This window comes from Gymnogyps californianus, chromosome 18 (genome assembly GCF_018139145.2).
Source record: "Gymnogyps californianus isolate 813 chromosome 18, ASM1813914v2, whole genome shotgun sequence".
NCBI lineage: Eukaryota > Metazoa > Chordata > Aves > Accipitriformes > Cathartidae > Gymnogyps > Gymnogyps californianus.
Window position 1 is genome coordinate 5,789,158 of NC_059488.1, and position 27,599 is coordinate 5,816,756.

General features: G+C 62.7%; 5 protein-coding genes and 1 long non-coding RNA gene across 7 annotated transcripts in view; 4 read left to right on the forward strand and 2 right to left on the reverse strand.

Annotated features, from left to right (window-relative positions):
• Positions 1-1,258, forward strand: part of LOC127023834 (endoglin-like) — a 10,362-nt gene extending 9,104 nt beyond the window's left edge. Inside the window, 1 exon segment of the mRNA XM_050908148.1 lies at positions 1,191-1,258. Coding sequence (XP_050764105.1) covers positions 1,191-1,258 — 68 coding nt within the window.
• Positions 1,259-1,273: 15 nt separating this feature from the next.
• On the forward strand, positions 1,274-5,738 carry SH2D3C (SH2 domain containing 3C). Its single transcript, XM_050908150.1, is given in 8 exon segments — positions 1,274-1,505; positions 1,884-2,158; positions 2,161-2,460; positions 2,685-2,800; positions 2,984-3,155; positions 3,902-4,013; positions 4,656-4,862; positions 5,039-5,738. Coding segments are annotated over 8 exon segments (1,590 nt in total). The 3' UTR covers positions 5,215-5,738.
• On the forward strand, positions 5,404-10,265 carry TOR2A (torsin family 2 member A). Its single transcript, XM_050908151.1, is given in 8 exon segments — positions 5,404-5,418; positions 6,088-6,171; positions 6,173-6,244; positions 6,247-6,334; positions 6,742-7,007; positions 8,155-8,330; positions 8,680-8,807; positions 9,368-10,265. Coding segments are annotated over 8 exon segments (1,074 nt in total). The 3' UTR covers positions 9,613-10,265.
• Positions 10,266-10,323: 58 nt separating this feature from the next.
• LOC127023742 (uncharacterized) lies at positions 10,324-14,043 on the reverse strand. Its single transcript, XR_007767467.1, has 3 exons — positions 13,723-14,043; positions 12,027-12,152; positions 10,324-10,632 (listed from the first exon to the last, which is right to left on the reverse strand). It is a non-coding gene; the product is annotated as an uncharacterized LOC127023742 (long non-coding RNA).
• A 1,750-nt stretch (positions 14,044-15,793) lies between these two features.
• On the forward strand, positions 15,794-18,258 carry PTRH1 (peptidyl-tRNA hydrolase 1 homolog). Its single transcript, XM_050908152.1, has 5 exons — positions 15,794-15,812; positions 16,124-16,429; positions 16,593-16,692; positions 17,345-17,390; positions 17,823-18,258. Exons 1-5 carry the CDS (start codon positions 15,794-15,796, stop codon positions 18,012-18,014), a joined length of 663 nt encoding a protein of 220 aa, XP_050764109.1. The 3' UTR covers positions 18,015-18,258.
• Positions 18,259-19,944: 1,686 nt separating this feature from the next.
• CERCAM (cerebral endothelial cell adhesion molecule) lies at positions 19,945-26,503 on the reverse strand. 2 transcript variants are annotated; one of them, XM_050907839.1, is made up of 13 exons: positions 26,371-26,503; positions 24,611-24,721; positions 24,288-24,405; positions 24,074-24,208; positions 23,781-23,985; positions 23,582-23,701; positions 23,353-23,429; positions 23,062-23,168; positions 22,816-22,948; positions 22,522-22,649; positions 22,242-22,445; positions 21,052-21,288; positions 19,945-20,367 (listed from the first exon to the last, which is right to left on the reverse strand). In XM_050907839.1, exons 1-12 carry the CDS (start codon positions 26,400-26,402, stop codon positions 21,054-21,056), a joined length of 1,605 nt encoding a protein of 534 aa, XP_050763796.1. In that variant the 5' UTR covers positions 26,403-26,503; the 3' UTR covers positions 19,945-20,367; positions 21,052-21,053. The 2 variants fall into 2 exon arrangements, with proteins under 2 accessions (XP_050763796.1, XP_050763797.1); XM_050907840.1 differs by having other exon boundaries at positions 23,582-23,695; positions 26,371-26,444.
• Between the last annotated feature and the right edge of the window lie 1,096 nt (positions 26,504-27,599).

Below are 27,599 nucleotides of genomic sequence, written 5' to 3' on the forward strand. Positions count from 1 at the left end.
GAGCTGAAAGCCTGATAGGCAGGAGGACACCAATGGAGCTGTGCTGTGGGGTCTGCACAGCCCCCAGATCACAGCCTCGCATGGCTGATCTGCTCACATTAACCTTGGAGCAGTTGGGCTTCTCTGGAGGTGGAGAAGGAGATTTCCTTTGCACGGCTTGCTTTTGGCAGCCCCGGGCTGCCCAGAGCCCAGCAGGGAATGGCAGAGCCACACATACATCCTCACATACAGCAGCTGATGGGGGGACTTATCTACTCCTGCCTCCCCAGCGGGACGCAGCCTGTCCCACAGCCTGTCATTGAACCAAGCTGCTTTCTCACCGCCCTGACCTTCTCAGCCCAAGGGCAGGGTGAGAACGCGCCAGCGGAAAACAGGCAACCAACTGTTATGGCAGGGAAAAGGAAAACGCTCAGACTTCTAGGAGAGCATATGTGTTTCCAGAAGAAGAGCCCAGATCCATCAATCTTTCCTCACCACTCACATTTTCCCCAAACCCCATATCGCCACCACTGCTCTCCCATCCTCCTCCCACCACAGAGGCACAGTGCTCAAGACCAAACACATCACAGCAGCCCAGCCCTCACCCATAGCAGGGAGGGCAGTGAATTACCTGCCATGCCTCCTTGCAACCCTCCCTGCGCTCAGGCCCCCCCCAGACACAGCATCTTTTGCAACACCATTGACACATGGTGTTTGCGTCAGGCCACAACTGCTGCCCCACCAGCCCAAGACCTCCTTGCTTGCTATGCAGCTCCTTGAGCGCACATGCTGCAGCTCACCGACCCAGGCACCTCACTGCCTCCATCAGGTGCCTGCTGGGCTCCGAGTCCAGCTTCCAGGCACTTTCCACCTCTCCTAAGGTTTGGGTCAGAGCAACAGCTCACCTAACCATCCCGACACCGCTCTCAGGTGGAAATAGAGTAACACAGTGTCAGATACCACCTTGCAGCACAACCCTAGAAAACTACCCCCCATGACTTCTTTGCCAGAGCCGCTTCCCCACAGCACCCTGGAGCCGAGCCGAGCCGAGCCGAGCCGAGCCATGCTCTGCTCTGCCCTGCCCGCCGCCCTGCCCGCCCCAAAGCAGTACCTTGGCATCAGGGCATCCTTCTCCTCTTCTCCATATGACCAAGCTCCCCAGAGGCAGGGCTGTCTGCTTTTATATAGGTGCTGACCCCTTCTGCTCCCAGCTGCCTGCAGGGACTGCCCACTCATTGCTCCAGCTGAGCTTGTTATGGGTTCAGCTCGTTATGGGTAGTTGTGGAAGGAGGCGATGACCCGAGGGGAGGTGATGGGGCAGCAAACCCTCATCCCAGCCCCTCTGCCCTTGCCCGGGCCCTGTTTGCAGGGACTAACCTGCCCCATCTGCCCCCTCCCCAGCGTGTCCCTGCCCCACCACAGAGACATCATTCGCAACTGTGCCGTCAGCGTGGACCAGATCCAAGACCTGCACTCCCCGATGTCCCCCATCTCCGAGAACCCAGCGTCACCCGCCTACAGCACGGGTAGGCATCACCCCTCCATCCCACTGGGGACTGTGGGGATGTGGGTCAGGCTGGGCTTGGCACGGGTGTGATGCAGGGACCTGGGGAGGGGGACGGAGCTGGCTGTAAAGACAAGCTCCTGCGTCACTCCCTGCTAGCGAAACCCCGTCTGGCTCTTTGCACGGCAAAGAAAACTGTCCTGACAGAGGGCTTGAGCTGAGGATGGGACCGCAGCCAGACCTCAGCTGCATCATCGTGTAGCTGTCCTGGGACCGGCTGACTCTGTTCAGGCAGCAGGGCTTTCCCTGAGCTCCGCATCCCCAGGCTACTGCATCCATGGTCCCTATGCGTGTGCGTATCTCCAGGCTCTGATAACGGGGTGTCCTCTGCTCCCTACAGTTACACGGCTAAAGCCGCATGCCTGCCAAGCAGCCGGGATTGCCCCGGCCTCTCCAGTCATAAGAAGGTCCAGCGAGCCCCAGCTGTGCCCGGGGAGCAACAGCAAACCTCTGCCAGACCCTGCCCACAGCACCCACTCGACTCCCTGCCACGGGTATGCCCGTGCCTCCCCCTCTCCCTCCGTGAACAGCTACAGCGACCCGGACACGGGGCATTACTGCCAGCTCCACCCCACCTCGCCCATCAGCAGAGACCGGCCAGCTCATGACACCAAGCAGCTGCCAACAAAGAGCTACGTAGAGAGGCTAAAGGTGGAGGAAGGACAGAGAGGGACTGTGGAGAACGGCTCTGGGGAACAGAGGCAGGGCAGAGGGTGAAAGGAGAGCTGGACTTCATGGGCTTTGTGCCCCCCACCATGGAGACAACCTCCTCCTTCAACCCTGCGGCCTTCCAGTCCCTGCTCATCCCCCTGGAGAACAAACCCCTAGAGATGGCTGTGCTCAAGAAGGTCAAAGAGCTGCTGGCAGAGGTGGACGTGAAGACGCTGGCCAAACACATCACCAAAGTGGACTGCCTGGTACGGCTGGGGCCGGGTGGGAGGGACCGGCACCACTGCCCTCCGATCGCTCCGGGTTGGCAGGGGATCGGAGCACCCCCAAGCATTGGAGCATCCCTGCGGGGCTCTGCCATGCTGTATCAGCTGGGGCAGGCAGAGGCTGGGCTGGGCAAGAGGCTGCCCGAGGACGCTTCAGCTTCTCCTCAATTAACAAAGGTCTAATCAGCTCTCACCTTTCTTGCCAGGTCGCCCGGATATTGGGTGTGACGGTGGAGATGCAGCGGCTCATGGGGGTGAGCTCCGGCATGGAGCTGCTCACCCTGCCCCACGGCCACCAGCTCCGCCTTGACCTGCTGGAACGGTACGGCACACCACGGCAGAGGCGAGCCCGCCGGGCTCCCCTGCACGGCACAGCCCGGCTCCCCTGGGGTGTCCCCAGCTTGGCACGGGGGGGTGGGTCCACTGCACCTCCCGGGGTGGAGGAGCCCCGGGAGCATCCCCAGCCCCCCTCGCTGACCCCGCTTTGCATCTCGCCCCGCGGCAGGTTCCACACCATGTCTATCATGATCGCCGTGGACATCCTGGGCTGCACGGGCAGCACGGAGGAGCGGGCAGCCCTGCTCCACAAAACCATCCAGCTGGCCGCCGAGCTGAAGAGCACCATGGGGAACATGTTCAGTTTTGCGGCTGTGATGAACGCCCTGGAAATGACACAGGTACAGGGACGCTCCCTTTGTCCTCGTGGCCTGGGCTCAGCCCCCTCGCCCAAAACACATCCCTCCCGCTGTGTCCTGCGGGCTCCGACACCCATTGGGGTGGGAGAAGGGGAAAAATGCCCAGGGTAGGAGGCGTGGGGCCACATCCGCTGGGGTGTAAGCAGGGAAGGGGAAGAGCCGTCCCCTCCGCGGAGCAGACAGCCCAGTCCCGCCGGGATCCGATTGTTTTTCAGTGGTTGGGCTTTTTGTTTTGTGCTGGGCTGTGTTCCTGGGAGGAAATGAATCTGCCCTCCAGTACAATACAAATCAGTCTCAAGGCTGTGGCAGCAGCATCTCCGGGCCACACTGCTCCCTTTGGAAGATGAAAGGAGATTAAAATTCAATTTTAAATCGAGCCCAGCTGGGAAGTCTTGCTTCCTGCCTGCACAAAGGAGGTGGAATGGCTGCCTCCTCCCTGCGTCTCATCTTCAAGGCTGCTGCAACGCAGGGAAGCTGCTGTCCTGGGGCACAGGGAGGGGGGAGAAATCCTGAACCCAGCCTGGGTGCCAGGGCTGTGCCATCTCTGGCCGTGAGCGCTGGTGGAGGAGGCTGTTTTGGGGAACAGCAGGCACTGCTGTGTGCAAGGCTGGGGGCCATGGCTCCGGGACCAGGCTGTGCCCCCCTAGGAGCACCCTGCGAGCCCAGAGCTCGGTCCCCCGGGGGCTGTGCTGCCCCCAGCACCCTCCATCTGCCCCATCTACTTTCAGATCGCCCGGCTGGAGCAGACCTGGATGGTGCTGCGGCAGCGGCACACGGAGGGCGCGATCCTCTATGAGAAGAAGCTCAAACCGTTCCTGAAGAGCCTGAACGAAGGGAAAGGTAACGGGAGCAGCTCCCCTTCTCTCGCCTGCCTGCTCCTTCCCGCTTCATCTGGGGACAGCCTTGTTGGAGGGGGACGCATTTGAGAGCTCTGACCCTCTCCCAGCCAGTGCCAGACGGTTCCCCTCTGGCTGCTGAACTGCCGCAGCACCCAAGGAAGCATTTCATAACTAAATAAAACCAGCGTCTGGGCACAAACACAACTCAGCTGAGCCAAACCCTCGCGCTCGCATGGCGGCGCGTGCCAAGCTGAGGGGACAGGGCAGCCAGTCGGCAAAGATGAAAAGCCACGTCTCCCCAACACCCAGCGCTCTGGGCTCTGCAAACCTGCTCCCCATCGCAGCCCTGGGAAATGCAGACGCAGCCCGAGCAGGGACAGCAGCGTTCCCCTCCCGGCACAACCAGAAAGCCTGGCTGGGAGGAGCTGGTGTTGAACAAGGCGATGGCCCCAGGCACAGCGATCACAGAGCCACGGCCACTGCTGTGCTACAGCTGAGCCTAAAAGCCTCTCCCGGGAGTGCGGTGGCAGCCCAGCTTCGCGGGGCTGTGGCCATGCAAGCACTCCATGGGACCGGGGCAGATGGGGAGGGGGACGCAGGGGCACGAGGCCGCGCGGGGTCCTCAGGGTGCCTCTCTCCGCAGAAGGGCCGCCGCTGACCAACACCACCTTTCCCCACATCGTGCCCCTTGTGACGCTCCTGGAGCGGGATGAGGCTCTCACGGACAGCCCCGAGCCCTGGGAGACCACCGACAACGGCGTGGAGGTGGTGATGGCCCACCTGGAGGCGGCGCGCATGGTGGCCCACCACGGCGGGCTCTACCACACCAACGCTGAGGTGAAGCTGCAGGGTAAGCGATGGGGACGGCAGAGCCCCTTTCCTCTGCCGCATTCCCAGCGTGCGGCTCCAGCCCAGCACCAGACGGAGCATCCCACGGGCGCAGGGTCCCCATCCCATCCCATCCCATCCCATCCCATCCCATCCCATCCCATCCCATCCCGGGGAACTGACTCTCCCTCTCTGCAGGTTTCCAGGGCAGAGCAGAGCTGCTGGAGGTCTTCAGCACCGAGTTCCAGCTGCGGCTGCTCTGGGGCAGCCGCGGGGCCGAGAGCAGCCAGGCCGAGCGCTACGAGAAGTTCGACAAGGTCCTCACCGCCCTGTCCCACAAGCTGGAGCCGGCGGTGCGCTTCAGCGAGCTGTAACCCCGCCGGGCGCTGGGAGACCCCCCAGCTCGCCCCCCCAGCGGCTGTGGGGTAAGGGATGGGGCCAGGCACCCAGCACCAGGAGGAGGACAGATGGCCCAGAAAGGCGCTGGGGCACAGATCAGCGATTTTGAGACAAAGAGGAGGAAAAGCAGCCACCTCCCATCTACCATTGCCCCTCCTCGGGACATGACAGGCCAGGGGGTCCGCACCGCTGCCCCGAGAGCAGCGTGTCTGGGCAGGCCAGCACCGGTGTCCACCATCCAGCCCCACTGAGGTCCATGGCTACACAGTGCCCCTCACCTCACCCTTCGGTTTCGTTTCTTTTCCATCTCCGTCTTGCCCACGGCTGTGGGATCCCGCTTGTAAATACATTTTCACCATCACTTCTCGATGTACAGACTTGTGAAGGACGGTTCTTGTTGTAAATAATTAGGCTCATTCGTTTTGTCTTGTAAATACGTGTACAGATCTCATGGGTTTGGTTCGTACATACAATAAACTTTTATGCTGTTCCTCAAGGGGATCCCCTCTCCCGTGGGTGTCATTTAAACGAGGCCCTGGCCCCCCCGGGAGAGCAGAGCCGGGGAAGGGCTGGTGACGGGGACCACTGTGCTGAACCCAGCCCTGCCTGGCCCCCGGACCTCCACGGTGGCCCAGTGACAGCCCTTCGCTGGAAGTGCTGTGTGGTTGCCCTGACCCCCCCTCTTCAAGGGGGGGGGGGCCGGGGGTCCCCAAAGCACCAGCCGTGCCCCAGCCCCGCTGCAGGACCGGCCCGGAGCGGGGCACGCAGCCCCTGCCCACGGCGGGAGGCGGGGCAATATGGGCCCGGCCCCGCCCCCGCGTCCCCTGACCGCGCCCCTTTCCTCGTAGCTCCGCCCTGCGCTCTGGCACCACCTCTCCTCGCCCCGCCTCCGCGCGGGGCACGCCGGGAGCGGTAGTGCGGGCGGTGCCGGAGCGGGCGGCCGCCATGGCCCCCGGAGCGGCGGCGGCGGCGGCGTCGCTGGCCCTGGCGCTGCTGCTGGCGGCCGCCGCCCGCCCGCCGCCGCCTGGGACCTGCGGGCGCTGAGCTGCGGCTTCTCGGCGGACTGCGAGTGCGGCTTCGGGCCCGACCTGCGCGGTCAGCGGGGGCGGCGGGCCGGGGCGGGGCGGGGCGCGGGGGTCAGAGGGGGCGCCCCTGAGGTGAGGGGCCGTGAGGCCGGGGCCTGAGGTCCGGGGGGGGGGGGGGTGTGTCTCTGAGGACGGGGACTCCGAGGCCGGGGAGGCGGCAGGCAAGGGGGTCCCGGCAGCCAGGGCATCCCCAGGAGACCCTTCCCCGGGGGCCGCCCCTGGAGCGGGGCACAGAGGGGGCTGCCGGCCTCCCCACCCCGCCGAGGGGCACGACTGGGCGGCAGGGCCGTTCTGCAGCCTGGGCTGGCTGACCGAGAGGGGCCCGAGGAAGCTGCGCTCGGAGACGGGACAGCCGCAGCGCAGGACAAGAGCTCTTTCAACCTGCATATTCTAAGCCTTGATTTGATTTTGCTTCAGGTCTGGAGTGCGAGTTGGCCATCAGTCTGGTGGGGCAGCCCCTGGTGAGGCAGCAGGTGATGAAGGGAGTGAAGGAGTTCCTGGAGAACCAGAATCCAGTGAAACCCCTCGTGATGTCCTTCCATGGCTCGACTGGAACAGGCAAAACCTACGTGAGCTCCATGCTCATCCGCTACCTCTTCCAGGGTGGCCTCCAGAGCCCCTATGTTCACCAGTTCTCTCCGATAGTGCACTTCCCCCACGCTGAGCAGATAGAGCAGTACAAGGTAAGGGACGCCTCTCAGCACAGTACCGCTTGATTAGGGGTTTGGTTACATCCATCTTGATCATCAGTACTACATATGCATTCAGGCTGTTTCCTGAAGTGCAGTAGGAATAACAGCTCTTTGTTTTACCCTCTCAGACAAACACAGCTGAGTGGCTCCACACACTGACTGAAGGATCCACTAGTAACTGTGATATACTCTGGCACTCAGTTATCACTTTCGTCTTCCCCACAGCAGTCCTTGCTGTGATCATGTTCTCATTCCTTAAATATTTACACAGCCCTTTGAACGCACAAACAAAAGTGCTTTGCTTAGATGAAAGGCACTAAAATTCTCCCATTGCTTTCCAAACAGCTTGATGGCTGTGAAAACCTGCGTATCGCTAGACTTGTAATCCCCTCCTCACAGAGCAAGCAGCTCCTGAACAGCAGCTCTAGACTCTTAACCGTGCCGCTCTGTCTCTTAAAGCTGAGAAAGGGAAGAAATCAAAATGTGAAGGTTAGCTGCCAAATCCTCAGCAGAACCGGGAATCAGTGCACCTGGACGTTTGCTTTCTGGGTGTTTGGAGAAGTTATTTGTTGTATTGCGTCCTTAGAAGAAATACCCTCAGGAAGGTAGAACCCATACTGGGTGAAGTTCTTCAATTAAGAGTTATCCATGCACCCAGGCAATGCGAGTTGTTCTGTGTGGACTGGCATCTACACTGAAGTAACTTCAGCTGTGGTAAAGAGCCAGAGCTGTTCTGGGTCAGTGCAGGCACTTGTTTTTGCACCAGGACAGGAGCTGGCAAAAAGCACTCAGTAGCTGGGAACTGTTTAGATACACAGTGAAAGAAGAACATGGGGAACTGTAGGAGTCTGAATCCCCAGCTTTAGTTTGCTGCCTCCGTCTTTAGATCTGTAATAAAAGATCTACAATGGGCTAATAAAGCCAGTAACAGCCACTGTGCGAAGCCCAGAATAAAGGGGACCTCCCCAGTGCTGGCTGTTCCTGCTCCGAGTAGGTGGTGCTGTGCAGGGACAAGCCGCTTTCAGCACCTTCAGCTCTGCTTGAGCCCAGGCCTCAGCCTCTGCTCTGGGGTAGCTCGAGCCTCCCTCGCCGCCCTCGGTTTCTCACTGCCTTACGGCTCGGTGGGTATTTTTCCTAGGAAAGCCTGAAGCGCTGGATCCAAGGGAACTTGACAAACTGTGGACGGTCGGCCTTTCTCTTTGACGAGATGGACAAGATGCACCCGGGCCTGATCGATGTAATCATACCATTCCTGGGACCCTCGTGGGTTGTGTATGGGACCAACTACCGCAAAGCGATCTTCATCTTCATAAGGTAAGAGAGGCCCCTCGGTGGCATCGCGGGGCCTTCCAGCACACTGCTTCTCGTTTGGGCAGAGGTCATACCTACTTCAGAACACACACTTGTTTTGCTTTTCCTTCTCCAAGCCTTGAGCCTCTACAAATACCGAGACACTATTTTATTGTGAATAGATAGACCTGGAGAGTCTGAAAAAGCTCTCCTGTCCCTGTTATTTGGCTGCCTTTACAGGAGTCATTTTAGGCCAGGCAGCTGGGAGATCCTGGCTTGCACTCGTGCAGGCTGGAGGGTGTCAGGTGCCACCTCTGTCCTGCAACACCATTTTCCCGGATACATGCCCAATAAGCATCTCATTCTTATGCAGCAACGCAGGAGGGGAGCAGATCAACGAGATGACGCTGGATCTCTGGCGTGCCCGCAAGGACCGGGAGGAGATCAGCCTGCAGGACCTGGAGCCAGCCATCTCCAAAGCCGTGTTTGAAAACCCTCAGAGTGAGTCCATGGAGCAGAGCCCTTCCTGCAGGGTCAGAGCCCGGCAGAGGGAGCCAGGCCCATTCCAGGCAGCCACCGACACCGCCTGCCACCTTCCAGGCAGCCAGAAAGGGACGAGGGGGTTTTGAGGGAAGGGAACTGCGATCCCCTCGAGGTTTCCTGGTGAAGAGAAGCAGACCTGTTGCCATGTTTAGCGAAGTTCTTTGGAGACAAGGTGTATTCACAGTTGGGGGATGGCAGACAGCACAGCATGCTCGCTGGAAAGGCACCGAGACGTACCGATCCCCACTGCCTGCCTGGTTCTCCTTGCTTTGCCCTTGTTACAGGGAGCAGAGCTTAAGTTCTGACTAGTCAAGCTAAATCCCCCCATTCCTGGAGAACAAGTCTATTGGGGGGGGAAGGGGGGTGACAACTGATGGGTTCAACTCTCTCCTTGTACAAAACTGGAGCAGATCTGTCTTCAGCTGAGTATTTTGGCTTTGCACAAAGCAGCTCTTTGAATTCCAGGGACCGCAGAGACTCTCTGAAGGTAAAACTGGTCTTTTGCTTTGCTTTTGCAGGTGGATTCTGGAAATCTGGGATCATTAACGAACATCTCATTGATTTTGTTGTGCCCTTCCTCCCATTGAAGCGCCACCACGTAAAGCAGTGCGTCGTCAGCGAACTTGTCCAGCAAGGCCTCGAAGTCCGTCCCAGTGTTGTCCAGGAGGTGGCTGACAGCATCCCCTACTTCCCAGAAGAGGAGAAAATATTCTCATCAACAGGCTGCAAAACAGTAGCCTCTCGGATCAGTTTTTTCTTCTAGTCACTGGCAAGGGCCTTGCTCAGATCCATAGGGGATGTATATGGAGCTGTAAAGCGGCAGAGCCCAGGGCTGGCAGGATGAGCAGTGGGAGCTGTGTGTTCCCTCTCGGCAGCAGAAGCGCTCTCCTGCTGAACTCCTCGCTCCAGCCCCACGGAGGCCGCTGCAGGATGCGGCTGCGGGACCAAGTGCAAGGGATGGGATTTAAAGCACTTTACTGATTTACCCTTGGCCAGGTGAGGGTGGATACGACCAGCCCGGCGTACCACCCAAGACATCTGTGATGACAAGGGGGAGATGCCAAGAGGGCTTGCTGTGTCAGGGAGGTTTCTCACCCTGTCAGCAGCACCCACCTGCAGCTCTCCCCTCGCTTGGCAGCTATTGATAGCCAACATATCAAGATTCTGAGCCCACAGAAGAATATTTCTTTCCTACAACATTTTAACAGTTTTTTAAAACCTTTTTAAGCGTGGCTGTGCCTCAGCTCCTTGGTACAACGTGACAGCGCTGGCGCTGACTCCTGCAGCGCTGGCCTGCGAACACCTTCAACATTGCAGCAAAGTTATCTTTTCAAGGAAGTTTTAGAGCCAACTTCTTTCCAGCTTCCTTTCACTGTGAATAGGTGCTGGTGGGGACCAGCTTCACCGCCAACAAGTGTGGGGGGGTAATGTGGGGGATGGCAACACCTGATCTGCCAAGAGCCAGGTTCTTCCTACCACCTCCTTGTCCATCTTTCCCCTAAAGTCGAAAGGGTTTCCCTGCAGCAAACCAGGAAAACAACAACAAAAAGACTTCTTGCTTGTTTTACCAGCTACGAAAAATGTCAGTCCTACCTCCAGAGGAGCCTGTGGTGCCACTAACAGTTTTGAAAATTCCTTTTATTCAGTGATGATTTCTACAGCAGGCTGAGAGTTGGTGCTATGAGCTGTTGAGCCTCTTGTACATCCTTCTGCTGGTCAGACCTTCCAGGCTGTGGCTGGGCCAGCGTCCGTTCAGCTTCTGGGTGGTGTCACGACAGGGGACCTGGGGACAACTTAGAGAAGATGAGTACTCCACGCTGCCAAGCGTGGGGTGCACAGCACCACTGGCCTTTCCCCAGGTTTTGATTTCCTCTGTGCAGTCAGTTATGGGAGAACAGCTCAGAGGAACCAGAATCATTGACTCTCTAGGAACAGACTGCCCGAGGGATGCGTGCAGGGACGCTTCCCAAAGCTCCCGATGTTCCGCTCGGGCCCTATGCTGAAATGAGCTGCCAGCACTTGGGACCATTCCAGCTCCAGGGCCAGAGCTTTGGGGATAGCTATTTTAGACACCACCCAAATGCTACCCGGGAGCTAGCCCACAGACAGACCCAAAAATTCTGCCTCTTCCAGAAATGTTATGCATTTCTAATTTTAAAATAAATCTTTTATGAAAGAAACGGTTGGGGAACAGTCTTTTACTTGGATGCCTGACTGCAGCTAGTGCGGAAGGACTTAGAAGATTTGCAGTTGCATGGGAACAGCTGCCTGATGCAATGGGACTTCGGGGATTTAGCAGCACAGAGCTGATGCTCTCCAATTAGGTAACTGGAAACAAGACAGCAGCCTTTCCCTGGGGAGGAGGCGAAACGGCAGTCGCTGGGCCAGACGTCCTCCGCCAAGGAGCCAGCGTAGGCCCAGGAAGGTCACTGGGTCTCTCTGCCCCAGTGGCACTTTTCCCCCACCGCAGAGCACATCTCTGGGTCCCAAGGCCACGTTCGCAGGGCTAGTGCCAGCGCAGCAGGAGGTGGGAGCCACGTCACCTCCTTCCCGGGGAGAGTCGCTTTGCGGAAGCCTGCCTGGTGGCCCCGTGCGCGGGGAGCCGAGGGCCGAGGCGAGGTGCTGGGCGGGCGCAGTGGCAGACCAGCAGTTTCTGCACCAGCTATCGCTGCCGCTCCGCGCGCTGGCTGGGGGCGAGATCTGAGCCTGCAGCCCCTGCCGCCGCACCCTGGGCTTGCTCACCCCGGTCGCTGGCCCTCGCACAGCTCCTACTCCTGTGTGCAGCCCTGCGCCCTCAGGCACTGCTTCCATCCGATCATCCTCTAGTGCCATCGGCGGCCTGGGGACAAGTGCCAGTGCAAAGGCAATGCTGCAGGCCTGCAGCAAGCCCCCAAAGCGATCCTTTATCTGGGAGGGCTGAGAAGGAGTGAGACACCTGCTTAGAACAAGGTTCCCAGGCCAAGTGCAGACATCCAGCAACCCGCCGTCACCTTTTAGGAGCAGAAAGGGGCAAAACCTGTCTTTGCCAGCACGAGTACTTCATCGGTGAGCTCTGAAACATGCCACTGCGCTCCAGAGCAAACAAAACCCTCGCACTCAGGATTTGAGCAACGCCTCTTTGGAGTGGGCAGCACTAGTGGACTTAACACCCAAGACAAACTACCCCCCTGCACATACCTGTTGCTGCTGTCACACCAGGTGACGTCAGCCGAAATAGTGAGTTCTGGGGGGGCCCTGAAGCATTTTCTCCAAGGTTTCTTGGGCAATGCATCCAGTCTCGCTCCTCAGGACAGCACAGACAGTCTTAGAGAGAGGTAGCATATGAGGGAAAGGATCTGCAGTGGCGACAAGGTGAGACCTGGATCTCCTCCACGGAAAAACTCCTCCCCGCAGTGAGCTCCGAGCACTGAGCCACAGGGTTTCCACCACCACAGCCAAACACCCACCTCGTGCCACCAGCAAAGGCCCCGCCAGCCCCACCGGGACCTGCCCCAACGGGGAGCCTGGGTTTCACCTCAAACAAAACCCAGATCGATCGAGCCATGCCGCTGCCCTGAGTGGTACCATGCTGGGCAATGGCGTGTGGAGACACGTTCCCCTTATCGCAGCCAGACACAGGAGGGCTTTTGCCCTGAATTAGGGTCAAAGAAACAGGAAAATTAAAATAAGGAGGAAAGAGACCTGCCCAGTGGCTCTGGCACAAGGCTGTTGTTCCTCCTTTTTTTAAATTTTTTAATTAGAGCCAGGCTATAACCCTCGCTGCTTGGCTTGGACCCGCATGCTGGCAGGACCCCTGACCCCAGTCCCTGCTCCTTGATCAGCTGCTGACCCCCCATACAGAGCAGAAAGACCAGGGTTGCCTCAAACTGCATGAGGGGTAGGCACAGAGACTGCAGTCGAGGCAACAGGCTGAGAACATCACCCACGGCCTGAGGAGGGCATCGGGGAGCCGTGCAGGGCTATACACTGCCATCCGTGGGGTCAAGCCACAGACTTAAGGCAGCATCCTCCCTCGCACTCTCCACCCTCCTCAGGCACAGGGGGGCCCTGGCCTGGCACAGGTAGTACAGCGGTTTCTGGGGGTCGTGCTCAATGGTCGCAGAGAAGCAAGCTTCCGCCTGCCGGTACTGCCTGCGAGGGGACAGGAGCGAGCACGTTCAGCAGCCTGGCTCGCCACCGGCCCTGGGGCAGACCGCACCAGCCCACCCGCTCACCTCACCACCAAATCCTGCCAGCCCTGCTCGTGCAGTGCCGCCGCAACCCAGCTCTGCACAACGTGGTCCCCCCGGGCTCAGCTCCAGCGCCTGCTGGTAATCTGCTAGCACATAGGCCAGCTCCCCCAGGCGAAGGAAGCAGTCTGCAGCGATGCAGCGTCAGCATCTGGGTTAAATGAGAGCGGCTGGGGGCTGGCTGCCACCCTCGGGCTTTGTCTGGAGCTCTCTGTGCCAGTGGGAAATACGCACGGCGCGTGTCCAGCCCACCCCAGCCACAAAGATTTCACTGTCATTAGCCAAAAGCTCTGAGCTCCGCCAGGCAGGAGACGCAGCCCGGTCTGGAAGAGAGCAGCCATTCCCAGCCATGCCCCCAGGACAAGCCATGCGGGGAGGGAGCCGAACCACCAGTTGTAAATCCCGGCTCCTGGTACCTCTCCCCGCTGCTGAAATGGTCCAGGCAGGCACAGCTCTGAATCAGGGTCAGGACCAAGGGAGAACCCAGGGGTCCTACCACCCATTTCAGTCACCGCTCCCTAACACAGGACACCAGCACAGGGCCTTCCCCTGCACACGCTCAATGCCCAAGTGCGGACACTGCTGTTTGACACCCCAGCCCTCACCCTGGGGACCCCACTGCGATCCCCAGCCTGGCTGCTTACCTCCTCTGTTGAGATAAAGCCCCTTCTCCCTCCTCTCATCCTGCAGAGCCTCGCCAAGGAGCATCACAGCCTCATCAAATCAGCCAGGGGTGTAGCAGTGCACAGCACAGTCGTCATAGGTGAGCACCAGCTGCCGCCGAGCCTCCTGGGCCTCCAGGGCACCCAGCTCCCTCGCCTTGGCTAAGTCCTTGTGGGCTGCACTGAAGTCCTTGAGCCATCGGAAGGAGGGTTCCCCTGCGACACAGGGACAGAGACAGGAGAGCTCGGAAGCCGATGGGGCCGACCGGCCGCAGTGACACGCTCACTACCTGAGGGTGAAGAATTCGGTGGCCAAGGGGTCACCCCTGATCGCGAAGCTGATCTTGAGCAGGGCCCCACGCAGATCCCCGCACAGGGTGTTGGACACCGCCTCGGCCTTGGCCTCCTGGCCTCGTCTCAGCAGCCTCCACCTCAGGGCCTGGGCAGCTCTGTGCTGTGGCTCCAGCTCCAGGGCCCATCAGATGTCCTGGTGACACAGGGCCAGCTGCCCAGTGAGACCAGACACCCTCAGAGCCTGGCGCTTCCCAGCACATCCCCAGCCTCCAGAAGGGACAGCAGGGCCCCTGAGGGACCAGAGTAGCCATACCTGCCCAAAGCATCTGTAGAAGGAGGCACAGAGCACTGAGAGGTTCCTCGCATCCTCCTCCAGGTCTCTGTTGAGCATCCGGAGACACTCTGGGAACTTGTTGAGAGCCGCAAGACACGCAATGCTGCAAGAGGAGACGGGCAAGGCTGGAGGCAGCCCACAGCAAGGCCAGCCCAGCTGGACAGTCTAGCGCTGCCCTGGCTTTACCTCCTCCGGCAAAACACCCTGTGGTGAGGCTGCAGCTCGGCTACCTGTGTGAAGGCCTCCAGGGCCTAGCAGCAGAGCTCCTGGTTGAGCAGGCATTGGCCCTGCAGGGAAGCCCTGTCAGCCTGGCCACAGGCCGAGGCTGCAAACAGGGGGAGAGGAGCAGTGGCTGACCTGCAGGTCAAGGACAAGGGCCAGGCGAGCCAGGCAGGGCTGCTCCCATGCAGGCACCAGCATGAGCACCTTCCTGAAGTTCAGCATGGCCGACTGGAAGCCACAGAGCTGGAGGAAGGCCTCTGCCCGCTGCTCGTACAGCTCTGCCTGCACCACGGACAACCCTCAGCCCACACTGACCCAGTCCAGCCCTGCTCAAACTACCCAGGATCAGCCTGGCGAGAGGTTAACAGCATCCTGAAGCCAGATACCAGCGTGAGAGCCAGCCTTAACGATGCTGCCTCCCTTCTCTGGCTCCCAGCCTGGTGTATCCCTAGCCCTCTGGGGACCCTTTACCCTCTGTGGATCCAGGTCAATGGCTTTCGAATAGCAGGTGATATCTTCCTCCCACTGGCCACAGGAGAAGAAATCCAGCCCTTTCTGCCAGCTGTGGAAAGGAAAAGAGCCATGAGCGAAGCCCAGTGACATGCTGCTAGACTGGGGGACTGTCACACAGCTTTGGAAGAAAGCTCTGCTCCACTGGCAGGGCCAAGAGCCACCCAGGGCTGGAGGGTGGCTGGGGGAAGGTGAGGGATCATGCATCCCCCCCATCCAGCTGTACCCCAAAGGCTGCTGCTAAGGACGGTATGACTGGGAACGTAACAGGCATGAACACATAAAACATGGGGCACAGCCCTGTGCACCTACTGCTCCTGCACCCTGCCCCACACAACTGCGGGCAGGGACCCCGCTTCCCTCAGGGACCCGATGCTGCGCAGATGCTGACCGGGCCCGAAGACCCTCCGCAGGGGCCTCTCCCGGCCTCTCCAGCAGTGCCGTGGCAAACAGCCCCCCGGCCTCCATCCCCCTCCCGCCTGAGGGACCGTTCCCAGGCCGCGGCCCCCAGTAACCCCACGCTTCACCCCCAGGCCCTACCGCAGCCGCCCCGCCGGGCTGGCCCTCCGTGCAGGGCCCATAGCCGGCCGGCCCGCGGGGCTTTACCACAGCGGCGGGCACGGCCCCTGCGTGGGCGGAGCGCGGCCCGCCCCACGCCACCGCCCCGGGCCCGCCCTGCCGCCCGCAAGCAAGATGGCGGCGCTGCCCGTAAGCAAGATGGCGGCGCGGGGGGGGTGGGGGGATATGTGTGTGTGTGAAGCGGCACCGGGCCATTGGCGGCGCGCGGGCGTGACGTCACGGAGGAAAGGAGGACGCGGCGCGATGCTGGCGGCGGAGCTGGCGGGGCGCGCGCGACCGCTCGTCAGCCGGGCGGGGCCGCGCGTCATGGTGGGGCCGGGCGTCAGGGGAGGAGGGGGGAGCGGGGCTGAGGGGACCGGGGCTGAGGGGACCGGGGCTGTGAGCGGGAGCACCGGGGAGACCGGGGCTGAGGGGAGCGCGAGGGGGGATCGGGTCTGTGAGGAGCGGGGCTGAGGGGTGCTGGGTGGTGGTGGGGGGGATCAGGGGCGTCATGGCGGCCCGGCAGAGCCCTGTTGACACCCAGCGGGCAGGTGACCGGCCTGGGCAACTACGGGCTGCGGGGGACGCGGCACAGCGTGGGTATGGCGGTGCTGGACCGGCTGGCCCGGCAGCTGGCGGTGGCCGAGGGTTGGCGAGTGGACAGGCGGTGCTGCGCCGATGTGGCCCTGGCTGCGGCCCACGGCCTGGAGCTGGTGCTGCTCAAGCCGCGGAGGCTCATGAACCTCAACGGGCTCAGCGTCGCCAGCGCCGGTGAGCGGCTCGGTCATCCCCGAAGCCTGCTGCGGCAGCGGGCCCTGTCACAGCCCTGCTGTCCTCCTGCCCAGCACGGGTCCCTGCGGCCCCGCTCTGCAGGGTCAGGGCCTGGTGAGTCTGTCTCCCCCTCATTCCTTGGGCTGTGTTTCTGTTTCCAAAGCTGAGATCTACAACCTCCATCCAGAAGACATTTACCTGGTTCACGACGACCTGGACAAGGCCCTGGGCAAGGTGGCGATCAAGCTGGGAGGCAGTGCAAGGTATGGGGTGGCCCCAGCTCCCTGGTTGTGTGAGCTGGTTTGAGGCCTTGCCATGCCCTTCCAGGCACATCAGCCGTTCCTCGCCCCGTCCTACCAGCCTGGCGGTGTTTTCAGCCCAGCACCAGCCCTGGGCTCGATCCCAGTTGCAGAGGCAACAGCTGGCTGTTTGGGCAGCCTCCCAGTTCCTGCCCTGGGAGGAAGGGCAGGGAGCCTCCTGGAAGCGGCTGTGGGCTGGATCCAGCCCATCGGCTGTACCACATGGGCTTTTTATAGCACTCTGCCTTCACTCTGCCTGCCCCAGCGCCAGCTCCTGGGTCAGCCTCGAGACATTTAACCTAGGAAATCTTCCACTGTGGGACGGGGCAGGGATGGTACTGGGCCACAGCGCTCAGCCACACATGCACCAGCTGCAGCGAGAGCTGAGACGCGCAGAACGCGCTGTCCCAGCCCTGCTCCCCTTGTGCCCCCCAGCCAGCTGCTCTCAGCCCCAGGGGCTGGATGTTCCTGCAGAGCCAGGGCATGGGGGCTGCAGCCCCTGGCTGGGACCACATCCCCAAGTCCCTGCAGCAAGAGACCCCAAGACGGGTCTGTGGTGGTGGGGGGGGGGATGTCTCTTACAGACTAATGATGGTTTTTCTCCTTCTCTCCCAAGGGGACACAACGGGGTCCGATCCTGCATCAGTGCTTTGCACTCCAACGTGAGTGGGTCTTGGTGGAAGGGGATCAGTCCTGCCCCCACCTCAGTGCATGGCTTGTCGTCCCCCACTCCCATTCTTCTGACTCCCCTCAGACAAGCCCCTGCTCCCTTTCCTCTCCCCTCTTTTCTCCTTCCCCTCCTTCCCTCTGCTTCCCCGAGGGCTGATGTCGGTTTGGCCGCCATAGAGGACATGGAAACAATTAGCTCGAGCGGCTCTGCCAGGCCTGGCAGGAGCCCGGGATCTCAGCACAGCCCAGCAAAAGCCTCTTCCAAAATCATGTTTCTTGGAGCAAGCACTCAAAACCACCTGGAAAACATGAGAGGCTGCTCCCTCGCTGCCCAGCTCCACTCCCAGCACTGTCCCCTTGCCCCAGCTCTGTCTCAGATGGGCCCTTGGGGTGGAGATCCCCCAGCTCTCCTTCTTCCTCCCCAGGAGATGACCCGGCTCAGAGTCGGCATCGGGCGGCCAGAGGGTGAAGTGACAGTGTCCAGCTATGTCCTGGCTCCGTTCAGCGCTGGGGAGCGGGAGAGGCTGGAGCAGGTCCTGGCCCAGGCAGCGACGTTCCTGCTGGAGCACATCCTGCGGAGGAGAGCACCCACGGGGGAGCCGGGGGACAGGGGCTGACGCGAACCCCTGGGGACCTGCGTGGCCGATGGACAGGGCACTGCGGACTCTCCGGGGTGACTGTGGTGCGGAGCAGAGCTGGCCCTGCCGGGCAGCCTGGCCGGGCGCTGGGGTAGCCCCCATCCATCCCCACATGGATGCAGGCAGCTTGTGTCCCACTCAAACCCCCGCAGTGGTTTCATACGGCAGTTTGGCACAGAAATGAAATAAACGCTTGCCCCTGGCTCTGCCCTGCTCCTGCCCCTCTCTCCTGCGCCGCCTGCTGAACTCAGGCAGTCCCTGGCTCTCTGCAGCTCAAGTCTGTGTTCCCATCCCTCTTCCACCAGCCCAGGCTGGAGGGAAGCTTCCAGTGGGAAGTGGAGAGCGATGGGAGCGACTTCCACAGGGTCCAAAACCACTTCAGCTTTGTTGAGAAAGCACGGCAAGCGCAAGTCGCCTGGAATCTCGTAGCTCAGCAGCGCACGAGGGCTGCTCCCACTGCGCTGCAGCAAGTTTTAGGGCTGGCCTCATACTTTTTGAGTTAGGTGGTTTTAAGCCAAAACCCTGGAGCTTCCAACAGCTGGAGGAGTTTCGGCTCCTCCTCGCAGACCCATTACAGGTCTCATGGTGGAGAGGGCAGCTCGAGAAGTGGTGTCTCCCCACCACCACCACCGCAGTTTCCCAAAGCCCTGGGCTCTGCCAGCAGGTCCTGTCCAGCTGCGTACCCTGCGAGTGCGGCTGCACCGAGAGCCCCAGCACGGGCAGCTCCTCGCCCACGTCCCAGCGGGCGCTGGAACAAGCACTGGGACCCTTGCTGGGTCATGTGTACCGCAGCACTGCTGCTGCTTCCTTCCTCCGCTCCGTCCCCAGCTCCTGAGCTCCTCCTGTAGCATTGAGGCTACCTGCGACCAGGGGACAGGCAGGGAAGCAAAGGTGTCCCCAACCTGCCATCACCTCTCCACCCTGCTGTGTCGCCTGCGCCTGTACTGGCTGGGACCTTGCAGTTGCAGACCATGCAGTTGGCCATCTCCTTCTCCCTGTTCTCCGGTAGATCCACTCGGATCTTCAGGTCCCGCGTGATCTCCTGGAGCTGGTTGTTTTCCTTCAGGAAGTCCCTGCTGTAGCTGTTCAACCTGCCCTGAACGATGCGCTCCTGGATCATCTCTTTGGTGGTCTCAGACATCCCGCTGTGGGTCTCAGCTACCAAGGCTTCCACCCGCTGCTCCATCGCCTTCATCAAGCTGTGGGGAGAAGAGGGGTGCAGCCCCCCAAACCCTCGGTGAAGGCAGCAACCCACCGTCCCGGGGCTAACCCCAGCAGCTGCTCCAGGGCCAAAAGGGGCAGCCAGCTGCCAGGCAGGGGTGGAGAGAGGCGGCAGCTCTGGGGGCCGGGCAGGGAGCTCACATCTCCCCACCTCACCCAGACTAGGGCTAGTTGCAGTGTTTTTAAGGAAATTGCTCCTCCGCCCCAGAAAACCCTGACTTTTCAACCGAATGTCGCCCTGCCGAGGAGCTGAGATTTAGCACCAAACAAGCCTGGGCTCTTGGAAAGCGAACGCCCTCCTCCAGAGCTGGCCACAAAGGTGACAGATGCCGGAGCCCAGCAGGACTCGGCTGCACATCTCGGTGCTCAAGCTGGTGTCAGGTTTTCAGTCCCAAGGCCAAACCTAGCGCCAATGAGGCCATCAGCATTCCCAGGGGAGAGCTGAGCTCCACGGAAATGCCACCCACATTTTCACCCCCGGACCCTAAGGGAGAGCTCCAGTCTCCCTCTCCCACCCCACCTTCCTCCTTCCCTCCCTTTCCCCATTACAGATTTCATTCCCAAAGCAATCCCTGGCCGGGGGAACTGCCAGACCCTTGCCACCGCAGCTCCGCAGTGACCCCGGTGGGGTATGCCCTGGGGACATTACGTGGGGCAGTGCTACCCGGCAGAGCCAGCACCCGGCACGTCAGCGCAAACACAGTCTGCTTTAATCCTCCCTGGGCTTCAGCCCAGACACGGCACAGGCGAGGGACAAGCCCCGTCGGTGGCAGGAGGCCACGTGTGCCACCGCGGGAGCCAGCCCCCGGCCTGAAAAACACTCCCCAAAGTCCAAGCCAGTGGGAGACGGCAGAGTTGGCATCGCTCAGGGCGGTCCTGGAGACGTGTCCTCAGCAGAGACGGAGCACAGCGCTCCCCCGGTCCCTCCACCTGGCAGGGAAAGGGCTCTCCGGGAGCCCTGGGCCAAATCCTGCCTTGGGTGGATTCGCCGCATGCAGATTCGAAGGACCCTGCGGGGATCTGTCCAGGGCAGCTGCATCTCTCAAGTGGGAGCGAGCAGGATCAGGCCACTGGCCCGTGGTGCTCCCAGCTGGGTCACAGTCCCTCGTCCCTAGGAGGCAAGGATGCAAACGTTAGCGGTCAAGGCAGGAGCAGCCCCGACGCGTTCACGCCTGCAGTAGAGGCGGTGGGAAGGTTGTTTTCCAGCCTCCCCCGGTCTGGCTGCTCCCGGGGCGGCTCTGCTGCCAGCACAAGCAACCTCAGACAGGGAAAGTCTGACCCGGCGTTAACCGTGGCAGTGCTGCCTTGGGGCCGAGCGAGTGCGGGTGCTCGCCTGCCTGCACGGCTGCCCCGCGGAGACACGGCCCCAGGGAGAACTGCTTTTGGGGGAGAGCAAGCAGTGCCGGGGTGAAACTTTCCCCTGCGAGATGCCCCCAGCTCTCTCCAAACTAGGGTGACTTTGGCAGGAGGTGAAGGAGCATTGTCCCTTCCTCGCTTGAGGGGCTGGGGAGCAGCACGGACTTGGGGAGGAGCAGGACCTGGTCCCCTGGTCCCCTCCAGCCCAGTGCAGCCCCACATGGGATATCTGCATCCCCATCCCTTTCCCCGCCTGGAAGAGAAGGTCTCGTCTCTGTTTCCCAATGCTTTGAGTCTGATGGGGAGAGCTGCTGCCACATGGCAAAAAGAAACGAGGCATTGGGACACATCCAAACACGGTTCTTGCAGGGAGATGCTTCCCAGCCGCTCTGTCCCCCATCCCCGGCACCACGTGCCCGGGTCCCACAGCCTCGCTCACCGTCAGAGCTCGTCACGGGCAGTGGAGCGGAGGTGGCCGGCACTGCCCCGTGAGTCCCTCAGGGTCTTCTGCGAGCCAGCCCATTCGGTCTTCTTGGCATCGTCATCCCAGATGGTGGAGGTCTCCGTGTCGCTCAGCCAGTTGCTGTCCCCAGCGTAGTGGGTTGGATAAACCAGGAGGGGGTGAGCCGAAAACACCAGCAGGTCCCGGGGGGCGAAGTGCCGCTTGTAATCCTCGCTGGGGAAAGCGGAGCGGACCCGAGAGGAGAAATTGGCTTACAGAGCATGACCCGGTGGAGAAAAAAGGGGCTGGGAAAACCGTACCGACCACCCGGGGAAAGAACCGCGCAGGGCAGGTGATGGGGAGGGACACAGGGTACTGGGGAGGGGGTCTGGGGAAGGCAGCCGAGCTGGGGGACTGCCCCATGCCGCTGCTGCCTGCAGAGCCCGGCTGGGGAGGGACCCATCTCTCCCCACCAACCTCGGTGGCACGGGGCCAGCCCTGGCACAGAGGGGGTCTCCAGCACAGCATCCCGCTGGCCTGGCCCCGGGCCAGGGCTGTCTGGTGCCGTTATCCCGGTGAGCATGGGACTCCCGGCTGCTCCTGGTTCACATCCAGAGCACTAATCCGCCCCTCCGTCCACCTCCAGCCTCCCTTTTACATGCCTAATCCCTCTGGTTTGCCATCCTGCTCACTGGCTTTCCCACCCCCTCTCCCCCAGGACACCTGGCCACCGGCACTCGCCCACCCCTTAAATTGCCTCCCCTCCCCAGACACAGCCTTGCCGCTGACCCCCGCCCAGGAAGAGGGGCACGGAGGTGCCCCAAGATGGGGCTGAAACCCACAACCAGGGGTGAGGGACCACACAGCCCCCCAGCGCTGGGGTACAGGGGACTGCTCCCCTCTCGCCATGGGGCCAAGACCCCCGTGTGGGGCCAGCATCGAGCCCCAGCTCCGTCCCCGTCCCCGTCCCCCCACCCTGCACTGGCAGAGGGCCATTTTCCAGCGGCCGGCAGCCAGGCAGCGGCCGGGGGGAATGAGCTCATGCTACAGATGTTTTCCTCCAGCATGAGTAACACCGGGGGGGGGGAACCCAGTGCAACGGTGATGGCAGAGAAGAAACACATGCTCCCTCCCCGGCACAGCCATGCCTCTCCACCAGCGCCCCTCCTGCACCCCCCGCTCCTTACTTGGGGTGCTTGTCATACATGATGGGCAGGAACTCATCCACTGGCAGCATTTTGGAGAGGGGCTCGGCGGCCAGCAGCTTCTGCGCCCCACGGCAGGAGATGGCGTAGGCCAGCGTCCAGTACGAGTACCCGGCCACCACCAGGTTTCGCACACCCTCCACGGGCGCCTCGTCCTCCACATTCACCTGCTTCCTCCCCAGGTAGCTGTAGGGCAGCCGGCGAGCCATGAGAGCCAGCCCAGGGGACCCCCACCCCGTGTCCCCCCGGCCCCAGCACCTACATGAGGTCCCAGTCCCGCTGCGCCCCCTCCAGCTCCTCCATCAGCCGCCGCAGCCGTGCAGGGAAGGCGGCCTCGAAGCGTACGTCATCCTCGAAGACCACCGACCGCTCCAGCCCCCGGGATACGATCTGCAGGGAGTGGGCAGAGGTGCAAACCCATCCCAGCACCGCGCTGGGCCATACTGGGTCCACTCACCCTGCAGGACACCCCTCTCCCCAGGTCCTCCAGAGACCTGGTGATGCTCAGAGTCCCTGCCCCATGCTGGTGGCCCTTAGGGACCCCGTGGCCCCATACCTCCTTCCAGACGTTGTAGTGGCTGAGGAAGCAGCCGACCTCACCCTTGGTGAGCGTGCGGCCGGAGAAGGGGTCGTAGTACCCGGGGAGCAGGTCCACCCCCAGCACCTTGATGTCGCTGCTGTTGAGGGTGCTGCAAGGCGAGGGGCTGCATCAGCGAGGCGTCCCCCCCCAGCCACCCCCCATCCCCTCCCCAGGGTGACGTCGGGGGGCTGGCAGAGTGGGGACGTGTCCCCCTGCGGTCACCTCCCATCCACGGCGTCCACCACCCGCGGGGCAATCTCCAGCTCCCGCAGGGACGCCAGCATCCGCTGGCGCCGGTCTGGCCTCCGCACCAGGTTGATGAGGAAGATCTGGGGAGGAAGGGGAGAGCCCCACCAAGGGGGAACGTTGTCATGGGGGGGGGACACAGCCTGCCCGGCCACCGCAGGATGGGGGACAGGGGGCTTGGCAAAAGCCCATGGCGGGCTTTGCCATGGACGGATACAGCCAGAGGGACGGACAGGGGGACACGGGGGGGATCCATTGGGCACTTACTTCATCAAAGCCCATTTTTGTGAGCGGCTTGGGGAGGAGGGAAATGTGCCTGGAGCGCTGCATGGGGGGGCCATCCACTGTGGAGAGAGGGGACACCCCTTCAGTGGAGCCCAGACCCTCCTGGCTGGGAACCGGGGCCCGACAGCCCTGCCCCGGGGACCAGCACCGGGTTCCTGTCACCCCTGGGGTGGGGGACACCTCCGGGACCCCGCCGCCCATGGGCACTCACCCATGGCCTCCAGCGTGAGATGCACAAAGTTGGCGCGTTCGTCCTCCAGCGTCTGGTGGGCCTTCACGGGGACGTTGATGTAGCCGAAGCGCTGCTGGTTGCACACATAGACCTCTGCGCCTGCCGGGTGGGATGGGTGAGCACCGCAGCCCCCCCAAACCCCCTGCTCTGTGCTCCCCCAGCCCCCCACCACCCTCACCGGCCGCTTGGCAGGAGTAGGCGAAGACGATGATATCATCGAAGGCCCAGGTGTAGTTGGGATGGGGCGGGTAGAAAGCCAACCGCGACGTCTCCTCCTTCCGCAGGTCGATCAGGAAGGTGGCGTAGACCATGGGGACGGAGAAGCAGCCCACCCGCTGCCGGTTCTTGGTGGGGAAGTAGTCGGCCGTCCGGCGGTAGTACCCCTGCGGCACACCGGCATGATGCCTCCATGGTGGGGGGCTCTTCCGCCATGGGGGGGGTCCCCTTCCCCAGGGCTTTCCAGGGACATACCTGGGGCGTGATGCCACACCAGAAGTTGGAGTAGAAGGTCTGCGAGTCCAGCATGGGGGCCACCACCGACTTGTTCTGCGCCATGAGGAACTTGAGCGTCTGGTTGTTGGTCAGGATGCTGTCGGTGTCCATGAACTGGGGGGACGGCACAGGTCCTGGAGGTGCGGGGACGCCCACCTCAGCCCCCACCCCACCGGTGCCCCATGTCCCTTACCAGGATGTAGTCTGCCCGCTGCTCCCGGGCATAGGTGAGAGCCTCCTGCTTCAGCCTCATCAGGTTTTCATAGCGTTTGTCACTCCAGTGCTTGGGCCCGAGCTCGTCAGGGTAGGAGCTGGGCCGGGGGGAGGCAGGGGTTAACCCCGCTCGCTGGGAACGCACAAACTCGGTGCACGCCGCTTCATGCCAACCGGCTGAGTCAGCCCAGCTCTGCCTTGCTGACGGCTCCTCCTGGCAGCGTCCCCAGCCGGGGAGTGGGGTGCTGCTCCGGGAGCCCCTCGCAGCCCACATCCACCCCCCCGGTGCTCCCCCAGCCTCACCTGGGCTCCTCCTGCACCTTCCAGGCCACCGAGTGATAGTCCTTCCCCACCGCCCCCAGCCACTCCTGCAGCATTGCCGTCGTGTTGTCCGAGTTGTGGTCCGTCGCGCACCTGGGGTGAGGGGACGTCAGCCTCTGGGGGTACCCCCCAAGGGACAACCGCAGCCCCCTCTCCACACTAGAAACACTCCTGGGGCCAAGAGGCTGAGCCAGCGACGGACTCGCTTGGGAACGTAACATGTAATTTCAAGGAACCGAGGCTGCGCTGGCAGGAGGGGGAACGCAAACGGGTAATTTCTTCCCCGGTGCCGCCGCTGGCCAGGCTGTTCCGTGGCTCTTACCCCCCATTCCTGCAGCCCGGCGGCAGCCCCGGCTGTGCTCTCCCCATCCTAGCCCTGTGGCTGCCCATCACGAACAGCACCGGAGCACAGCGGCTTCGTCCCCCCGCCCGCGCACCCTGCTGCACCTCCCAGCACCCCTGTGCACCCCACTGCGCCCCGCAGCTCCGACAGCCAGAGGAAAGGCCCCGACAGGCAGCAAAAATCCCCCTCCCCAAACCTTCCCTTGCCACGCACAGCCGCTGTCCCCAGCTCTCCCACCCGACCTCGCGACGATGTTCACGGGGACCCCAGCACAGACGGGGCTGAGCCCCACGTTGCGCTGGGGCAACCCCCAAGTCCCCACACTCCCCAGCACTCTCGACCTGTCAAAGAGCCCCGAGCTGTCCCCTAGGCACTGCTGTCATGGGGACCCCCTGGGACGCAGGGGACAAGGCAGGACCTGTGCCCCCCCAGCTCCGCAGGCAGCTGCTCTTGAAACACCCCGCAGAGCCCTGCAGCCAGGGGCTCCTGGGGGCTGCAGAGGGCAAAGGCGAGGACCCCCCACTCCTCCACTGCCAGCAGCCGCCCCCCGCCCCAGCCTGGCCACCCTTGCCAGGACCCCCCCGCCAGCCCCCGCCTCGGCCCCCTGCAAAAGCAGCTGCAGAAAAGTTTCCGACCAGCTCAGGCAAGAGACGGCGGCGGCGGAGGAGCGAGGAAAAGGAGGGACGGGGGGCACCCTCCCCAGCACAGTAAAAGGGGGTTTGGGGGGGCTGGGGCCGAGCCCTGCAGGGAGGGGGAAGGCAGCATCTATCCCTGATGATGCAGAATCCCCCCGAGCCCAGGGGTCCCCTCCCTCGCCAGCCCCACAGCTTCAGGAGGAGAAAAATGGGGGTCCTGCCCCCTCGCCGTGGGGCAGCGCCCAGCCCCTCCCAGGTCCCTGCTGGGTCCCACACCCGGGGCAGAGCCACCCCTCACCCTTTGGGGCCAGGGCGGCTGTTACCACCAGGGTCCCTGTTCCTCCCGGGGGTCCCTGTCCCCCCAGGGTCCCCATTCCACCCCAGGCCCCCATTTCCCCGGATCTCTGCTCCCTCCACCCAGGCCCCCATTACTCCAAGATCACCCCAAGTCCCCAGTCTGCCCACTCTCCCCAGCTCCCCATTCCCCTCCCCTCATTGTCCCTTGGGTCCCCACTACCCCCAGCTCCCCATTCCCCCCATAGTCCTCCCTATCCCCCAGGACTCCCGTTCCCCCCCTAGCATCCCCATTCCCCCGGGGCTCCCCGTTACCCTCGGGTCCCTGTGACCAAAGCATCCCAGCTCCACCCAGGGTCCCCATTCCCCCACAGCCCCCTCCTCCCCCGGATCCCTGCTACTCCCCGCACCCCGGGGATCCCGGCTCCCCCCAGGGTCCCCTCTCCCCTCGGGGGTCCCCGCTCCCTCACCACAGGGCGATGCTCCCCGCGGGATAATCCATGCTCTCCAGGGCTCCCAGGCAGTGCGGCAGGGAGTGCTGCGCGTTACGGGCCAGGAGGGCGACCACCACCCGCCGGGGGGCCGGCCCGGTGCCGGTGCCGGTGCCGGTGCCCAGCAGCAGCAGGAGCAGGGCGCAGAGCGGCCCCGCGGCGCCCATGGCGGCGGCGGCGGCGGGCGGGGAAGGGGCGGGCTGAGACCCGCCGCGCTCAGCGCACCCCTGCCCCCGCCCCCGGCCCGGCCCCGCCGCCGCTGCGAGCCCCGGGGGCGGGTTTGGGTTGGGTTTCTTTAAATAAAGTCGATATCGGTAAACAGCACCGCACAGCCCACGGCCCGGGGGGCGAGAGGCCGGGGGACATCCCCGGTACCCCCTCCCCGAGGATGCTTCTGGGCATCCCCGTGTGCCCCCTGCCAGCCCGGGGTCGGGTCCCCGCGGTGCCCGGCACGGCGTGGGTGGGTGGTGGGCAAGCAGATGGGTGGGCAAGCGGATGGGGGGGCATCATGGCCAGGGGGGGCTGGTGGCCGGGGTGGGGGTCATGGCCGGGGGGGGTGTTGTGGCTGAGGGAGGCTTGTGTCCAGGGTGAGTCGTGGCTGGGTGGGCTCATGGCTCTCCCCCATCACAGGCCAAGGCAGCCCACCCCACCAAGCCCTGTCCCACCCAGGCTGCCCCCCATGCCTGACCATTTGCAGCCCCCCCAGGCGTGTCTGCAACGTGTCCGAGCTGCAGGCAGACCCCGGGGCCTTTGGGACATTTGGCCAAAACCACTGGTTAACCACCCAATCCCTAAATACAGCCGTCAGCTCCCGGAGCAAGCGCAGGCTGGGAGGAGGCCGCGTCCTGGGGAGCAACAACTCCGGGCACCCCACCAGCGGTGCCGGGCACCCCTTGCTGTGGTGGCACCGAAGCCCTGGCGAGGGGCCATGGCCACACGTGGCCAAACCTGCACCCACCCACAGTGGGGCGAGGGCCCGGCCGGGTGGCTGCTCTCGCTGGCTCCCCACGTCCCCCTGCTCCCAGGGGACCCTCGGGAAGGCTCCGGCAGGGTGCAGCAAGGGGGTCGGGGGGTGAACAATCCAGCAGCACCTGAAAGAAGCAACAGAGAGGGCGGGGGGACACGGGGAGCAGCAGGGAGCCCTGCGGTGGCTGTCAGGAGAGAAAAATTCTGTTCACAGCCCGAGCTCAGACAAATATTTCAGGGAA